The 14,320-nt window shown below is 52.5% G+C and overlaps 1 protein-coding gene across 1 annotated transcript in view; it reads left to right on the forward strand.

The window, feature by feature from the left end:
* Positions 1 to 813: 813 nt before the first annotated feature.
* The window catches only part of Puf60 (poly(U) binding splicing factor 60), a 14,316-nt gene continuing 809 nt past the window's right edge, over positions 814 to 14,320 (forward strand). Inside the window, exons 1-10 of the mRNA XM_004638962.2 lie at positions 814 to 911; positions 7,137 to 7,238; positions 9,525 to 9,620; positions 9,734 to 9,823; positions 10,720 to 10,770; positions 13,087 to 13,248; positions 13,332 to 13,424; positions 13,567 to 13,780; positions 13,860 to 14,050; positions 14,183 to 14,318. Coding sequence (XP_004639019.1) covers positions 888 to 911; positions 7,137 to 7,238; positions 9,525 to 9,620; positions 9,734 to 9,823; positions 10,720 to 10,770; positions 13,087 to 13,248; positions 13,332 to 13,424; positions 13,567 to 13,780; positions 13,860 to 14,050; positions 14,183 to 14,318 — 1,159 coding nt within the window. The 5' untranslated portion in view covers positions 814 to 887. The remainder of the gene's footprint in view (positions 912 to 7,136; positions 7,239 to 9,524; positions 9,621 to 9,733; positions 9,824 to 10,719; positions 10,771 to 13,086; positions 13,249 to 13,331; positions 13,425 to 13,566; positions 13,781 to 13,859; positions 14,051 to 14,182; positions 14,319 to 14,320) is intronic.

Here is a 14,320-nt window from a genome sequence, read left to right on the forward strand (position 1 = left end):
CTGCCTTCTGACCTAAACAGCATCTGTATTAAGAGACACTTCAGTTTTTATAAATAATTAGGAAGGCCAACATGCTGCTAATTACATGAGGACTCCTCTAACTATAAAGTGTTACAGTGCAAAGACAATGTATCTCTAGCCCATCCCCTTTCTGTGTCTGTCTCTCGTTTGTTTTTTGTGTGTTTATTTTTGGGGGTTTTTGAGACAAAGTTTTACAATGCAGTTCAGGCTGACCTAGAACTCATTTTGTTGCACAGACTGGCCTCGAATTCACAGCAATCCTTCTGCCTCAGTCTCCAGAGTGCTGGGATTACAGGTGTGTGCCACCACGCCCAGCCCCTTCTGATTTAGACGCAAGCTTTCTTTTCCCCAATACATATAACTTTCTTTCCAAAAAAAATGCATCTCAAAATCCGAGGTTCGGCCTGAGATGTAATTCTGTTACCTGTCTCAGCTGTCTACAGACTCCCTCAATCTTAGAGGGCGGCTCTTCTCGTCTCCTTGGTAACGGCGAGCAAACACGCCTAAATCTGTGAGTAAAGTAGACAGAAATAAGAGCACTGGCCCCAGCGGGAGGTGATGCAAGTGTGCGAGCCAAAGAAATGTAGAGGCCTCGGGGGCATAAAGGTCCTCGACTGTGCACGCTCCTATCACCCGGGTCGGTCCTGCTTTAATCCTCCAGCGCTGTACTCCCCCCACCACCTTGTCCATCAGTACCAGCCCTATCCGGGGATTAATTTGCTCCGCCTCGGAAATACGTACTTCTCCTTCCGCGTCTCTGGGGAAAAAGCGTTTTATCGCGATAGTTGCTCTCTTGGCTGCCAGATCGCGCGAGATTACGGAAGACTGTGGTGTGTGGGGCGCTTAGCGGCCGCGACGGACGCAAGATGGCGACGGCAACCATAGCTCTCGTAAGTGACCCCCAGCGGCCACAGGCGGCCCTCAACTGAACCGAACACGTAGTCGCTCGGGCCAGATTGTGGCGGGTTCCTAGGAGGCTGCCGTTTTCTGGAGCCCCTCGCGGATGCCGCGGGACGGGGATGGGGCGGGACGGCTTTGGTTTGGCCGCAGCTTCCGGCCCGCGGACTCTAGCTTCCGGCGGGCCGCAGGATTAGCCAGGTGCTGGCCTGGCTCTGTTGATGGGTTGAGCCCTGCAGTCGTGTTGCGGGCGGCGTTCAGGAAAATGGCATCTGTCCCCCTCACACACACACATCCGTGTGATCTCAGTTGGTGGGAGTGGAAGGGGCGGGCCTGTAGCCGGAGAGGATGGGTGGCTTGGCTCCCAGTTGCAGCCACTCTTATGGTCTGTGTCGATGCTCTGCAGGGAAACTTTTAACCCCATCCTGTTATTCCATGTAGAGTAAGCATGTGTGCTTTCACACGTCTTGCGAGCAATCGCCCTGTACCAATCGCTGTGGGAGAATTTTGAGGTGCCGAAGCAATCCTTGTCTTGGTCAGGAGCCTGGTAGGCACCCGACACCACTTCCCCCTTTGGTATACCTTGTGCTAAACACCGGAGGGAGCTGTGCTAAGGGTGGCGTGGGCACTCAGAGGAAGGAGCCTCTCCCCTCCTCTGCTTAGCGCTTACTTTTGAGGCAAGCCAAGCCAGGAGCGTACAGGCAGGAATTGACACTTGTGCACAACAGCACAGCCTATCTTCCTCCTAGTTAGCTTAGGGACCGCATTCCTGGACCTATCCGTTTTCAGCTCATCCTTCCTCCAACCCACACCCTGAGAATGGGATCAGATCTGTTTGAAAAGGCAGCTTGGACAGGTGGCAGGCGATTAGGCCCATAGGGTCAAGGAGTACACTTAACTACCATGGCTAGCATGTGAGCTGGGACCTGGACCCTGCTCTCTTGGGGCAGAAGCCACTTCCAAGGGAAAAAGGATACCTGCACAACGTGGTCTAGTTTGTGAGGGACTGCCCTACAAGTGACCCTTATGTTATGGCTAATTTTCTACTGTGTCCTGCTGTTTCTTGAAGCCACAGGAGCAAACAGGGTCTTTGTGAGCAGTGAGCCAGAGGGTTGAGAATTTGGTGACTGTCCCTAGGTGGCAGTCGATGGTGAAGGAGAGAGAGGCTCACAGATAAAGATGGGACACTTGAAAAGGCACAGAAGGGGAGTGAATGCCTCATCTCCCAAGCGTCTGCAGAGCAGGGCCCCAGAGCTCATGGGGACAAAGCGGTGAGCTGGAGCTCAGCTGGTGTGTGGGGCCATAGAGGTGTTGTTATTGAGATGAACATGGGCAGTAGGTCTGACCCCATTTGCTAGAGTTTTCAGTGCCCTGCACCTCTTCTCAAGGTTAGTACATGCTATTTAACTTTCAAGACCTAGGCTTAGCTGGACATGGTGATGCATGCCTATAATTCTAGAGCTTGAGAAACTGAGGCAGGAAGACAGAGAGTTTAAGGCCAGCCTGGGCTACACAGTTAGAGATCAGCCTTAATTACATAGAAAAACCCTGCCTTAAAAAAAAAGAAAGACCCAGGCTTGCAGCAGGTTCTAAGAGGTCTGACATGTTGCTCTTTTAATGTTTTTCTTTGTAAATTTTGAATTCAGGCTCCTGCATATACTACGCATGCTATACCACTAAACTACACCTAGGTCCCTAATCTTTTGAGTGGAAAGGTTTTTAGAAAGGTGGTCTTGTCCCTACTGTTCTCACTGGGCTAGTGAGAATCTGTTCCTTGCATTATCAGCTCTTGTGGAAAGATAGAGTGACTCAGTCTAGCTGACACAGGTTGGATGGTGATAGATGCAGGAAAGTATGGAAAGGCTTCCCTTTCTTTAGACTTTCCTTCTGCCTGCTGGCTGCAGAAAATGGGCAATAGCTCCCTTTCCAGGAGGGGTTCAGTCTTCTTTATGTTGTGTCTTTGATTCATTGCTCCAATTGTCTCTTCTCTGACTGCTCCTGCTTAAGGCCATCATCCTTCGTTGGCTTCCTTCTCCCATCCTGATGGAAACAATCACTTTTTTTCTCGTGAAGTCCCCAGTGTACATGTCACCTCTGGAGGCCCTGCCTGCCTGCCAAATTTTAGTATGTCTCATAGTCACTCCTCATCCTGTGCTTTATTGTACTTGTTGCTACAGAAATCATCTTAGGTGTCAGTTGGTGTATTATTTGTCTGCTAGCACTTGACTATGAGGCTCCTGAGTTGTGCTTCTCTCTTCCTTATTGTTGCTATATCTGCAGGCCTCAACACAGAGCCTGTGTTGTGTGAAGAGACCTGAACAGATGCAAGTGTCCTACAATGATCCCTACACTATGAGTCTGATGCTGATATTCTATTTAATGGTTGTTTTTTGTTTAGGTTTTTTGTTTTTTTTTTAAACAGAGTTTTCCCTAATTCGCACTGGCCTTTAACTCACAGTGCTCCTCCTATCTCAGCCTCCCAAGTGCTAGGATTATAGACATGTATCACCATGCCCAACTTTTTTTCAGGCCCTGCTGATGTTGATATTCTATTTTTTATGTATTTGGTACAGGGTCTCAATACACAGCTCAGACTCGTAGTGATCCTCCTGTTTTCAACCTCCCCAACACTGGGATTTCAGGCATACACAACCACACCTGCCCAGTTTCTGTGGCCCGTTCAGCTCACCTGGGGGCAGGGCTGACCCAGCATGTGGTGCTGGAGACCAAACTGGATGGCTGCCCTCACCTAAGCAGGTGCATAGCCCAGTGAGCTAACTTGCCGGCCCTGATGTTGATGTTATTAACAGTGTTTATTGCTAGAACTTACAGCTTGCTTTCCTTGTACAGTGGCTGATTTTCTAATGTGTTTCATGGAGAATGATTTGGTAAACCTTTGTGCATTCCTGGAGGACTGTTTATCCCCCTTATAGCTGAGGAGCCCAAGACTAAGAGACCTTGTTATTTGTCCCAAGTTATTTATTTATTTACTTATTTTATTTGAGAGAGAGAAAGAGAGAGTGTGTGGTGTGTGTGTGTGGCCAGCTCAGCCCACCAGGGGGCGGGGCTGGCTGGCATGTGGTGCTGGGGGATTGAACCGCGGTCCCAGATGCTTTGCCAAGCTAGTTCCAAGTAGGTGCTTTAGACCCAGAGCCATCTCTCCAGCCCCTGTCCCAAGTTATTTAAATTTTAATATTTTCTAATGGAAACAGCCCAATTTATTCTGGGCTTTTGAGAGGCAGAGCTGGTATTTCATCCCTCAGAGATGGCTTCCCACCTCTTGCACTGCTGCTTGATGCTAGGAAACATTGTGACTACAGAGCCTGGCATTTTCATTGCTCGAGATGACAGCATATGACTAGCTGTGACACTTAGTGACAACTGGGCTAGGAAGATAGCTCAGTGACCTAAGCGCCTGCCTGACAATCACAAGGATCCGAGTTTGATCCCTGGTACCACATGCTGTGCTGCCCTGGAACCCCTGGCACAAGCCACCAAAACTGGGTGTGGTGGCACATGCCTTAATCCCAGCACTTTGGAGGCTGAGACAACAGGATCAGTACAAGTCTGAGCTGTATAACAAGACCCTGTACAAAATGAATAAATAGATTTTAAAAATAAGTGACAGCTTTCTCCAGGTTCTCCTACTGACATTTATTTATTTATTTATTTATTTATTTATTGTATTTTAGGACAGGATCTACAGGGTCTCACCACATAGATCAGACTCCTAGTGATCCTCCTGTGTTCAGCCTCCCAAGACCTGGGATTGCATTCCTGTGCCACCACACCCAATCTCAAATCACCATCTCAGCGTGCCCTGGGGCCTGCATGGCATGAACTGGCTGCAGCGTCTGCCTAAGCAGGCTCTTTAATCTGCTGAGCTATTTGGCCAGCCCATGACTTACCTTTGTTTGTTTTTAATGTATTTAGTACAAGGTCTACAGGGTCTCACTATGTAGATCAGACTTCTAGTGATCCTCCTATTTTTAGCCTCCCAAGCGCTGGGATTACAGGCTTGCACCACCACACCCAGTCTGTTGCTATCTCAGTGCCCCCATGTGTAGGACTGGCACAGCATGGCATGGGCATAGCATGTGGTGCCCTGGATGGAATGGGATCCCTGTGCTTTATCTAAGCAGCCACTTTAGTCTGCTGAGCCATCGGCCAGCTCTTTGTTTTTGTTTTTGAGGCAGGGTCTCGCTATGTACTGCAGCCTTGCCTTGTGCTTGCTTATGTAGTCTAGGCTGGCCTGGAACTCAGCAATCCTGTCAGCCTCCTGAGTACTGGGTTTGTAGGTTTGTGCCACCATGCCTGGCTTCCTAGTGACAATTTTGGGGATTATTTTGTTTTGTTCTTTGAGATATGGTATCACTGTCCTTAAACTCAGTATGTAACCCAGATTAGCCTCAAACTCCAGCTGATCCTCCTGCCTCAGCCTCCCAAGTGTTGACTATTTCATTTCTTGTATGAGACAGGATCTTAGTGTGTAGTTCAGGCTGGCCTTGAACTCATTAATAGCCCACGCTGGCTTTGAACTTGTGGTGATCCTCCTGCCTGAGACTCCTGAGCCCTGGGATAAAGGTGTGTGCCACCATGCCCAGCTCTCCTAGTGAATGTTTAGAGCAGAATCCTGGTTTAATGACTGAGATCTTCCTTCTATCATAAATGGGGTGCCATGAATGTCTTGTGTAGTGTCTGTGAATGGACTGAGGTTTCCCAGAAAGACCCATCTGAGCCCTGTGCTACCCAGCATTGCCCTGGTCTTTGTGTTATCTAGCGCATTAGTTTGGGGAAGCAGGAAGTTACTTGTGTACCGTGTTTACCCTGTCTGTAGGTTCTTAGGTTTGTCTTTCTGTGAGTATTGGGAAGCAGCCTCTGTTCTGTGAAAGGGTCTGTGGCAGAAATCTCATCTTTCCTTAGGGTCTGTCTGGGATTCCATTTCCCAGCAGTTTGGGCTGAGCTGGGCATTGGAACTTATCCTTGCTAGAATCATTTGCATTTGAAGTGACTCCAAGCAAAACCAGCCACAGCCCTAGTGGCTTCATTTTCCGTGTGCTGGGCTATGCTACTTTCCTTCCCCTAGAAGGCTGAAGCCTAAGAGAGATGCCCTGACTAAATCAGCCCTTCTCTGAGATAGTCCATGAGGCTCCAGGTATAGGCATAGCTTTCCCTTATGTATTAGGTATTATGGTTCTTACTCCTGAGCTGGATGGGTGAGAATATTCTGCTGTTTCTGCTGTATAGTCTCTGAGAAGGTGGAATAGGTCTCAGGGTCCTCTCACCAAGTTTTCCACCCCATGACATTGTCCACCTCTGTCTGCCTCCTGTCCCCCTCCTGAGGCCTGATTTTGCCCTTGTCACCCCAGTAGACCATGGCATACCCTACATTTTCTTAGAGGCTGGCTCGGCACAAATGTTCTGTATGTCTTTTTTTTTTTTTTTTCAGAACCAGGGACTGAACTCAGGCCCTTGTGCTTGCCAGGGAAGCGCTTATTCTACTGAGCCACCTCCCTGGTCCTGTATATCCTCTTGTTCTTTTTTTTTTCTTTCAGTAGCAGAGATTGAACTTAGGAACCTTCGATTGCCAGGCAGGGGCTTGTTCTACTGAGCTAGCTTCCCAGCCTGCATATCCTCTTAATGTGGGTCCAGACTGTACAGTGGACCATGGTTTTCTTTCCAAGAATCAGAAAGCCCTAGATAGCTTGGTTGTCAGGGAAGGAGGCCTGGACTTGACCAGGGCCTATGGAAGAACTGGGACTAATTCGGAGATAAGGGCTGACCGTGGGTGTGCAAGGTGCTGACAAGGTAGCCTTGCTGCCTCAGGAGGGGCTCCAGGGGACAGCTACCAAGCCACCTTGTCATCCAGGCCTGCTCAGTCTGTTAGCAAGAGAAGGTGGCTTTCCTTGGCTTGAAGCAGAACCACTGCTTACTTTCTATACTGTCCATTTCCAGGGACTTGCTGCCAGGCCCAAGTGCCACTGTGCTTTTTGGCGGCGTCCAGGACAACTGTAGAGGTCTTGGTTTAAGGAGTAGGCACTGTAAGATGGGGGTATGCTGGGAATATTTAGGAGCCCTGCTGGAGCTAGGTGCTTCTTGTGCCTGTGCCTGGCCTCCCTTGTTTGACTGTGGAGCTCAACCCTTGGAAAGCAGAGAGGGGGTTTTAGGTGATTGCATCTGTGTGACTGTCGGTTACAATATCTCCTTCCTGCCTGCAGCAAGTCAATGGCCAGCAAGGAGGGGGGTCCGAGCCAGCAGCAGCAGCGGCGGCGGCGGCGGCGGCAGTGGTGGCAGCGGGAGACAAATGGAAACCTCCACAGGTACTGACTTTAAGCATCCTCTCCCTCAGGCCCAACTGTCTGCCTGCCTGCCTGCCTGCCATAGAGGCCTGGCCGGGGCAGGTGGAGAGGAGCCCAGAGACCCTTCTCTGCCTTCTGGGCTGACAGTAGCTCGCAAGACCTGAATCTTGGTCCGTGCTTCTCCTGCTCCTTCCCCATTCTGCTTCTGGCCTGGCCTCGCCCCTGTGAGCTCTTCTGTCTCAGGCCTTAGGCAGGACTTGGCAATGGACTGACCAGGTAGGGGCACTGGAACTGACCTTGGCTGTGCTTGCTTTTGGTATCAGAATAGTATGGAAGGTAGGACCTGCTGTTCTAGAATGGGCAGCATTTTTTTTAACCCCCAAAATGGAGATTTCTGTTTGATGGGGGGGGGGGTTTCTTGTGGGGGGTACCATGAATTGAACTCAGGACTTTGAACTTGCCAGGCAGGCTTTATGCAACAGAGCTATATCCCTGGCCCCAGATTTCCATTTTAGTTTTCTCCTAATTTAAATAATAGGAAAAAAAATTAAGTAGTAGAACAAAGTAGCATTTAGGTCAAGGCACAGGTGTTACGTGGACTCAGGCCTCCACTTTTTTTGTGTCCCTGCTCCAGAGTGGATGCGGACAGATCTTTTTTCTAGTCACAGCCCATGAGAATGGGGCCTCTGGGAAGTGGAGCTGGGCTCTGTTGTTACTGGGTGATGGGATCTTTGTGCTTCTTCATTTCAGTGCCCGCCTCCAGAGGGTCCTGGCAGGCCTCCACAAGATGGCCTGGCAGCCTCTTGGGGTGAGGCCCTCCTCTTGGCCCTAGGCACCCTCTGGGGGTTGGGGACAGTGGACAGAAACATAGTGTGCAGCCTGGATCCTGAGAAGCTGTGGGGGCTGAGGCTCCCAGCCATGACTGACTGTTCGTCAGCCATTGGTTGTTGGGAGAAGGGCCTTTTGTTTACTAAGACAAAGAGGAGATTGAAAGGTTTCCAGGGGGTTACAGGGGGCTGGCATTGATTTCCATGGTGACAGCCTCCACCAGCATCCCCATCTTGGTCTCTAGCCCCCTCCTACTAAGGAGGGTAGGGCTTGGAGCCAGCTGGGAGGATAGACAAGCTTAGTGTGAGCCAGACTGTAGTTGCCGGGAATGGACCTTTTAGGCTCTGTGCCTTCTGACTCTGGGCTGGAAACCCAGTACTTGGATGGCCAGGATGGGATTTTTGGGGTTTAGATCAGCTGGCACTGCCTACTTACTTTTTATCTCTGTCCTTGCTTGTTACTCCTGTATTAGGATCCTCTTTTTTTCCTCTACCATCCCTCATAAAGATGTTTCTGGAAGCCTAGAAAGCTTTCCAGTAGTCTTTAGAGCTAGTAGACTGGCAGGTGTGCTCAGCTGGCTCTCGATGTGCTGCTTTCCTGCTTATGTGGCTGTGTTCTTTCCCTAGTAAAAAAAGATGGAAACAGCTTTGATGGAAAGAATATAAACATAATTCTGGTAGTTTCCATTGGATATACAGTCACTACAGCAAGACTATCCTGCCCAGACACCTCCTGGCCTGTAAGCATTCTAGGGCTGATCTGTTCCTGGCTTCCCCTAAGGAGCTGGCCATTACCTGTGTAGGAATTTAGTAGAGATCAGCTGGAGCCCTTTGTATGGCTCATGTGGTCTGGGTGAGCGTTCAGGCTCATTGGAAGATTTGCACAGTATATGCAGAGGTGGAGGATGGATACTGTTGGAAAGAGGTCCATACTTGGTCCATCGGTAGCCCCTAAACCCCAAAGAAGCCATGTCTCTGTCCATAGCTACTATGAGGAACCCCGGTGGCTGAGGTGCAAGGTGGCTTACAAGAGTCCCACAGGTCCTTCGAGTCCTGCCTTATCCTACTCTCTCTCCTGTAGCACAACTGAGGCTAGTTACCCCACTACAATAACCACCAATCCAGGATTGTAGCATGGGTTAGAGGAAACTGTGGGGTCAGGCTGGCAAGAAGGGACTAGATTCCTACCCCCTGTTCCCTGTCTTGGCTGGTGTTGCATGGGCCCACAGCTGCCCCGTTGTGGCCCAGGCCCCTGAGGTCCCTGCCTTCCTCAGTCTATGTCCCACTGATGGGCCCCAGGGAGACACAGGGATGGGGACAGTAATAATGGGAAGAGCAGACGTGCATCCAAGCCAGATGAGAAATAGTCTGGGGCCTATTTCTTCCTGGGAAGAGACTAGGGAGATGGGTGTGGGTTTTCTGGGGCCATGTGCAGGAGACTTTGGGTTGCTGCTGAACGACTTCCCTGTTTTCTCACCAGGGCACAGATTCCATCAAGATGGAGAATGGGCAGAGCACAGCCGCCAAGCTGGGACTGCCTCCTCTGACGCCAGAGCAGCAGGAGGCCCTCCAGAAGGTGAGAGCATGATTTGTGAGTACTGTGGGTATAGCTGCTGAGCTAGGGTCAGTGGGGGCAGCCACCTTCCTGGAGGCTGGGCCCCCAGTGCTCCTCACTGCTATTTTTTACAGGCCAAGAAATACGCCATGGAGCAGAGCATCAAGAGTGTACTAGTGAAGCAGACCATCGCGCACCAGCAGCAGCAGCTCACCAATCTGCAGGTGAGTCCTACCTCCCTACCACCACCACCACCACCACCACCACTGCCTCAGTGGCTCGTTCTGCTGGAGGCTATCCCACCCAGCCTGGGCTGGGAAGCCTCCACTGCCCCTCCCCACTTCCACCGTCTGCTCCTTTTCCTTCTCTTCCTCCTTCTGTGCCTGTGGCCACCCCCAGAAGGTGTTATGACTCTCAGATTCTCAAGGACTCATTCTCAGGACCCCTGGGTCCTCCCCAAGACACAAGAGGCCCAGCCTTTCTTGCTTGTTACTTGCTGTGGCCCCTTCTCCATCCCCTTTCCCATTCCTTCTCTGTAGTTCTGCCCATTCCCCTTCTTGGTGTTTCCACTATTGCCTCTGGGTCTCCCCCATGCCCTTGTCCCCCAGGCTGTGCACAGCTGTGGTGGCAGCATGTAGGGTGTGTTTCTCTCTGTCCCCTGGTCAGCCTCCCACCCTGCAGTAAGTCCAGACCATGTGGGCTGGGGCCTAGGACAAAGGGAACAATCTGGGATGCTTCTCCTGGGCCCTACTCCAGGCCAGAGGCTTGGATGTCTGTGCTGGGAGAGGCCTCTGTGAAGTCAACAGGTTCCTGGGCCTCGAGCCCCCAGCCCTGGCCCAGCCCCCAGACATTCATGATGCCAGGAGATGTCCTGGTTGCTCACTGTTCTCCATTTGTCCCTCCCTTCCTTGTGCCCTGGCCAGCCCTACTTCAAGGGCTGCAGGACAGGCACCTGGGGCTCTGAGGCCCCCCTGGGCAGGTGCCAGCAGCCAGCACTCGGCCGCAGTGTGGGAAGGCAGGGCGGGGACTCCGGGCCTTGCCGCTGTCTGCGTGAGGTATTGACAAGAGCGGGAGACTGCTCGGCTCCAACAGACTGAACTCTGTCTTTACTGTCTTTCAGATGGCAGCAGTGACAATGGGCTTTGGAGATCCTCTCTCACCTTTGCAATCGGTCAATAGAAATGCTCACTTCTTCCGGGGCTCATGTCCTTAGTCAGGGCTAGAGGGGGGCAGTGCAGCCCACTGCTGGGGACCTTGCTCCCCTGGCTGGCCCTGCCCGCCAGCTCTGGACAAGCGCAGCAGAGCGCCAGGCATGGCGGGGCCAGTGGTGTGGGCACCCACCCCGGGACCGCCCCTGGGGAGGCCTCCACCTGCTCTGAGGGCCCGCCTTAAAACTAACGGCCAGGTAACTGCGGAGGGCAGCCGCGGCAGCCAGCCAGGGAGGGCAGCTGCTGATGCCAGGTTGTCTGCGCCCTTGCCACCCTGCATAGGGTGCACACCTGCAGGCACCTGCTCTGTCAGTCTGCAGGCTGCTTGGGCTTTTGGGTTGGGGTCAGCCCCCAAGGAGAGGGGACCTAACTTGTGGCTCCATCAGACCCTGGAGGGAGGACGGACGGGTGGGGTTGGGTTTGGGGACCTAAGCAAGCAGAGAGGGAAGGGCAAAGACTTGGGCTGCAGGTCTGGCTGTCAGCAAAACGTAGTGGTCATATGGCCAGGGAAGAGACAGGGGCCATGACCATAGCCACAGTGAGCAGAGGAATCTGGGAAGGACGTGCCCCTCCCTTGCCCAGAGGCAGGCTGAGGAGGCCAGGCCCTGTCTTGGGGAAATCCAGAGGGAGGGACAAGGGCCTCTACTCAGAAGGGCCATCCCTGGAGGTCTCGGGAGACACACCTAGTGTCCTCTTTGGGAAGTGTGTGTCTGAAAAGAAGCCATCAGCCTTCTAAGAGACCTGGTCTGTGGGAAATATGGTCAGGCAAAAAGCTCTTTTCACCTATAGTTGGGAAGCCCTGCCCTAAAAGGGAACATAATGTTCTCTTGGGGATCTTTGGTCCAAGGGCCAGACACGGCTTCATGTCTGGGGAGTTCACTATGAGAAGAGAACATGGCTCCATCTTCGGAGGTTTTTGTTCTACATAGGGGTCTGGGGCCTATTTATTGGGGACCCTGATTTAAGGGAGCATCCCCGGTTTTTAGGGAATTCCAAGTTTGAGGGAACATAGGCCCCACCATGGGGATTTGTGTTAGGACATGTGGATCTTCCTTTGAGGCCCCTGTGTGGCAGAGGGCTGGGCTTACACCAAACTTGTTGATATAAACTGGTGCCAAATGTGATGGTGTACACCTATAATCCCAGCAATCTGGTCAGCAGAGGCAGGAGAGTTGCAAGTTTGAGCCCCACCTGGCTAATTTAAAGACCTAGCAAGACTCTGTCTCGAAATTTAAAATAAGATTTTGAGGGCTAGAGATACAGTTCAGTCCAAAGGCCCTGGGTTCAACCCCTTGGTATAAACAAAAACAAAAAGTAGTAAACTGATCTCTGCCACTGGGCCCTTTGTGAGGGAGAGAGGAGTCCTTGTTTGTGTTAGGAGCAGAGACCTGGGGTCTGTGGACCTCCTGCAGCCCTCCACACATGGCTGTAGAAGTTCCTACCTGTCACATCTTCTGTGAAGTAGCAGGGGAGGGAACCCCCTTCCTGAGAACATGTGGAGGTCCTGCAGTCCAGCTCTGGCCAACACCTGGGCCTGCTAGGCATGGCAGCTACCCAGCATCAGGGAGCCCTGAGACTTCTCCATTCGTTTCTCTGCTGCCTCCTAACATGGGGGCCAGGCCAGCAGCTCTTGCCTGGGCCAGATCTCAATGATAGCTATAGGCTCCAGGAATTTTTTTGTGGAGGGTGTTGAGGTGGGGAAAGTGTATAGTACCCCTGCCTGAGTTAGCCCTGCATGAGCAAGTGCTCCTTGTTCTCTGCAGGCAGCCCTAATCTGGGCTCCTGAGTTCCTCCCCAGGGGTTTCTTCTGGGCATTGGCTGCCCTGTCTTCTGCCACCCTCTCTTCTGACCTTCATGCTAGTGGGTCCCTCCAGCTTGGCTGGCTCCTCCTTCCCTCTTCTGTTGTTGTACTTGGCTGGGGTGGTGGGAGGATCTCCCAGCCCAGCGTGGGGTACCTGTCCTCCAGCCTGGAGGGGTGGACTGGGGGAAGGGCACATAGCCCTCCCTCTGACCACCTGTCAGCTTTGCTGGCCAGTCTGTCTGGGACTCCGGTGGGCTGGGGTGCGTCTGTGTCCTGTCTTCGGGCCTGGCCTTCGTTCCTCAGGATGGGGTCCTGCTGACCCCTGTGCCCTGACTGCAGGGCCTGAGCCTGCACTTTGCTGCTGTGGGGGAGCCCTCCCCACAGCAGAACTGGGTGGGTGGACCAGGAGGGGAGAGGGCTTCTGAGCCTCCTACCCTCCTGACAAGCCAGTGGCTCTCTCTCCTCTGTCCTGCTGCAGATGGCAGCTCAGCGGCAGCGGGCACTGGCCATCATGTGCCGGGTCTACGTGGGCTCCATCTACTATGAGCTAGGGGAGGACACCATTCGCCAAGCCTTTGCCCCCTTTGGCCCCATCAAGAGCATTGACATGTCCTGGGACTCCGTCACCATGAAACATAAGGTGAGCAGGCTGGGTCCATTCCAGCTGCTCTGGGCTCACCCTCTCAAAACTGTCCTGGCCTAATCGGGCTACCCTGTGTCTAGGGCTTTGCCTTTGTGGAGTACGAGGTCCCAGAAGCTGCACAACTGGCCTTGGAGCAGATGAACTCAGTGATGCTGGGGGGCAGAAATATTAAGGTGAGAACAGAGTTGAGTCTTGAGCTGAGAACACATGGAATGCTCTGTCCACCCCCACAATAGGCAATATGAAGTGGTGCCACAGAAATGGGTAGAGGGTAGGCCCGGGCTGATGGCGCTTTTCATCCCCTTGCCTCTCCAGGTAGGCAGGCCCAGCAACATAGGGCAGGCCCAGCCCATCATAGACCAGCTGGCAGAAGAGGCACGGGCCTTCAACCGTATATATGTAGCCTCTGTGCACCAGGACCTCTCAGACGATGACATCAAGAGTGTATTTGAGGCCTTTGGCAAGATCAAGTCTTGTACACTAGCTCGGGACCCCACAACTGGCAAACACAAAGGCTATGGCTTCATTGGTAAACTTGGGGTGTTGAGGAAGGGGGAGGGCACCTAATGCTGGGCCTGGCTCGTCTCACTGCTGCTCCTGCCCTTCAGAGTATGAGAAAGCTCAGTCATCACAGGATGCTGTGTCCTCCATGAACCTTTTTGATCTGGGTGGCCAGTATTTGAGAGTGGGCAAGGCTGTCACGCCTCCCATGCCCCTGCTGACTCCTGCCACACCTGGAGGCCTTCCACCTGCTGCTGCTGTGGCTGCAGCAGCAGCCACAGCTAAGATCACGGCTCAGGTGAGGACTGCTGTAGTTGGTGGGTTTGACGGTGGGTGGATAGTCCTCTGATCTTTTGGGGACTGACTTTTCAGGTGGAATTTGGTAGAGATAGCTAGACTGGGATTGATCATGGTGGCCTTTCGGTTGCAGGAAGCAGTGGCTGGAGCAGCAGTGCTAGGTACTTTGGCTACACCTGGACTGGTATCCCCAGCACTGACCCTGGCCCAGCCCCTGGGGGCTTTGCCCCAAGCTGTCATGGCTGCTCAAGCCCCTGGAGTCATCACAGGT

Source organism: Octodon degus, unplaced genomic scaffold (assembly GCF_000260255.1).
Source record: "Octodon degus isolate 3935 unplaced genomic scaffold, OctDeg1.0 scaffold00104, whole genome shotgun sequence".
NCBI classification, from domain to species: Eukaryota; Metazoa; Chordata; class Mammalia; order Rodentia; family Octodontidae; genus Octodon; species Octodon degus.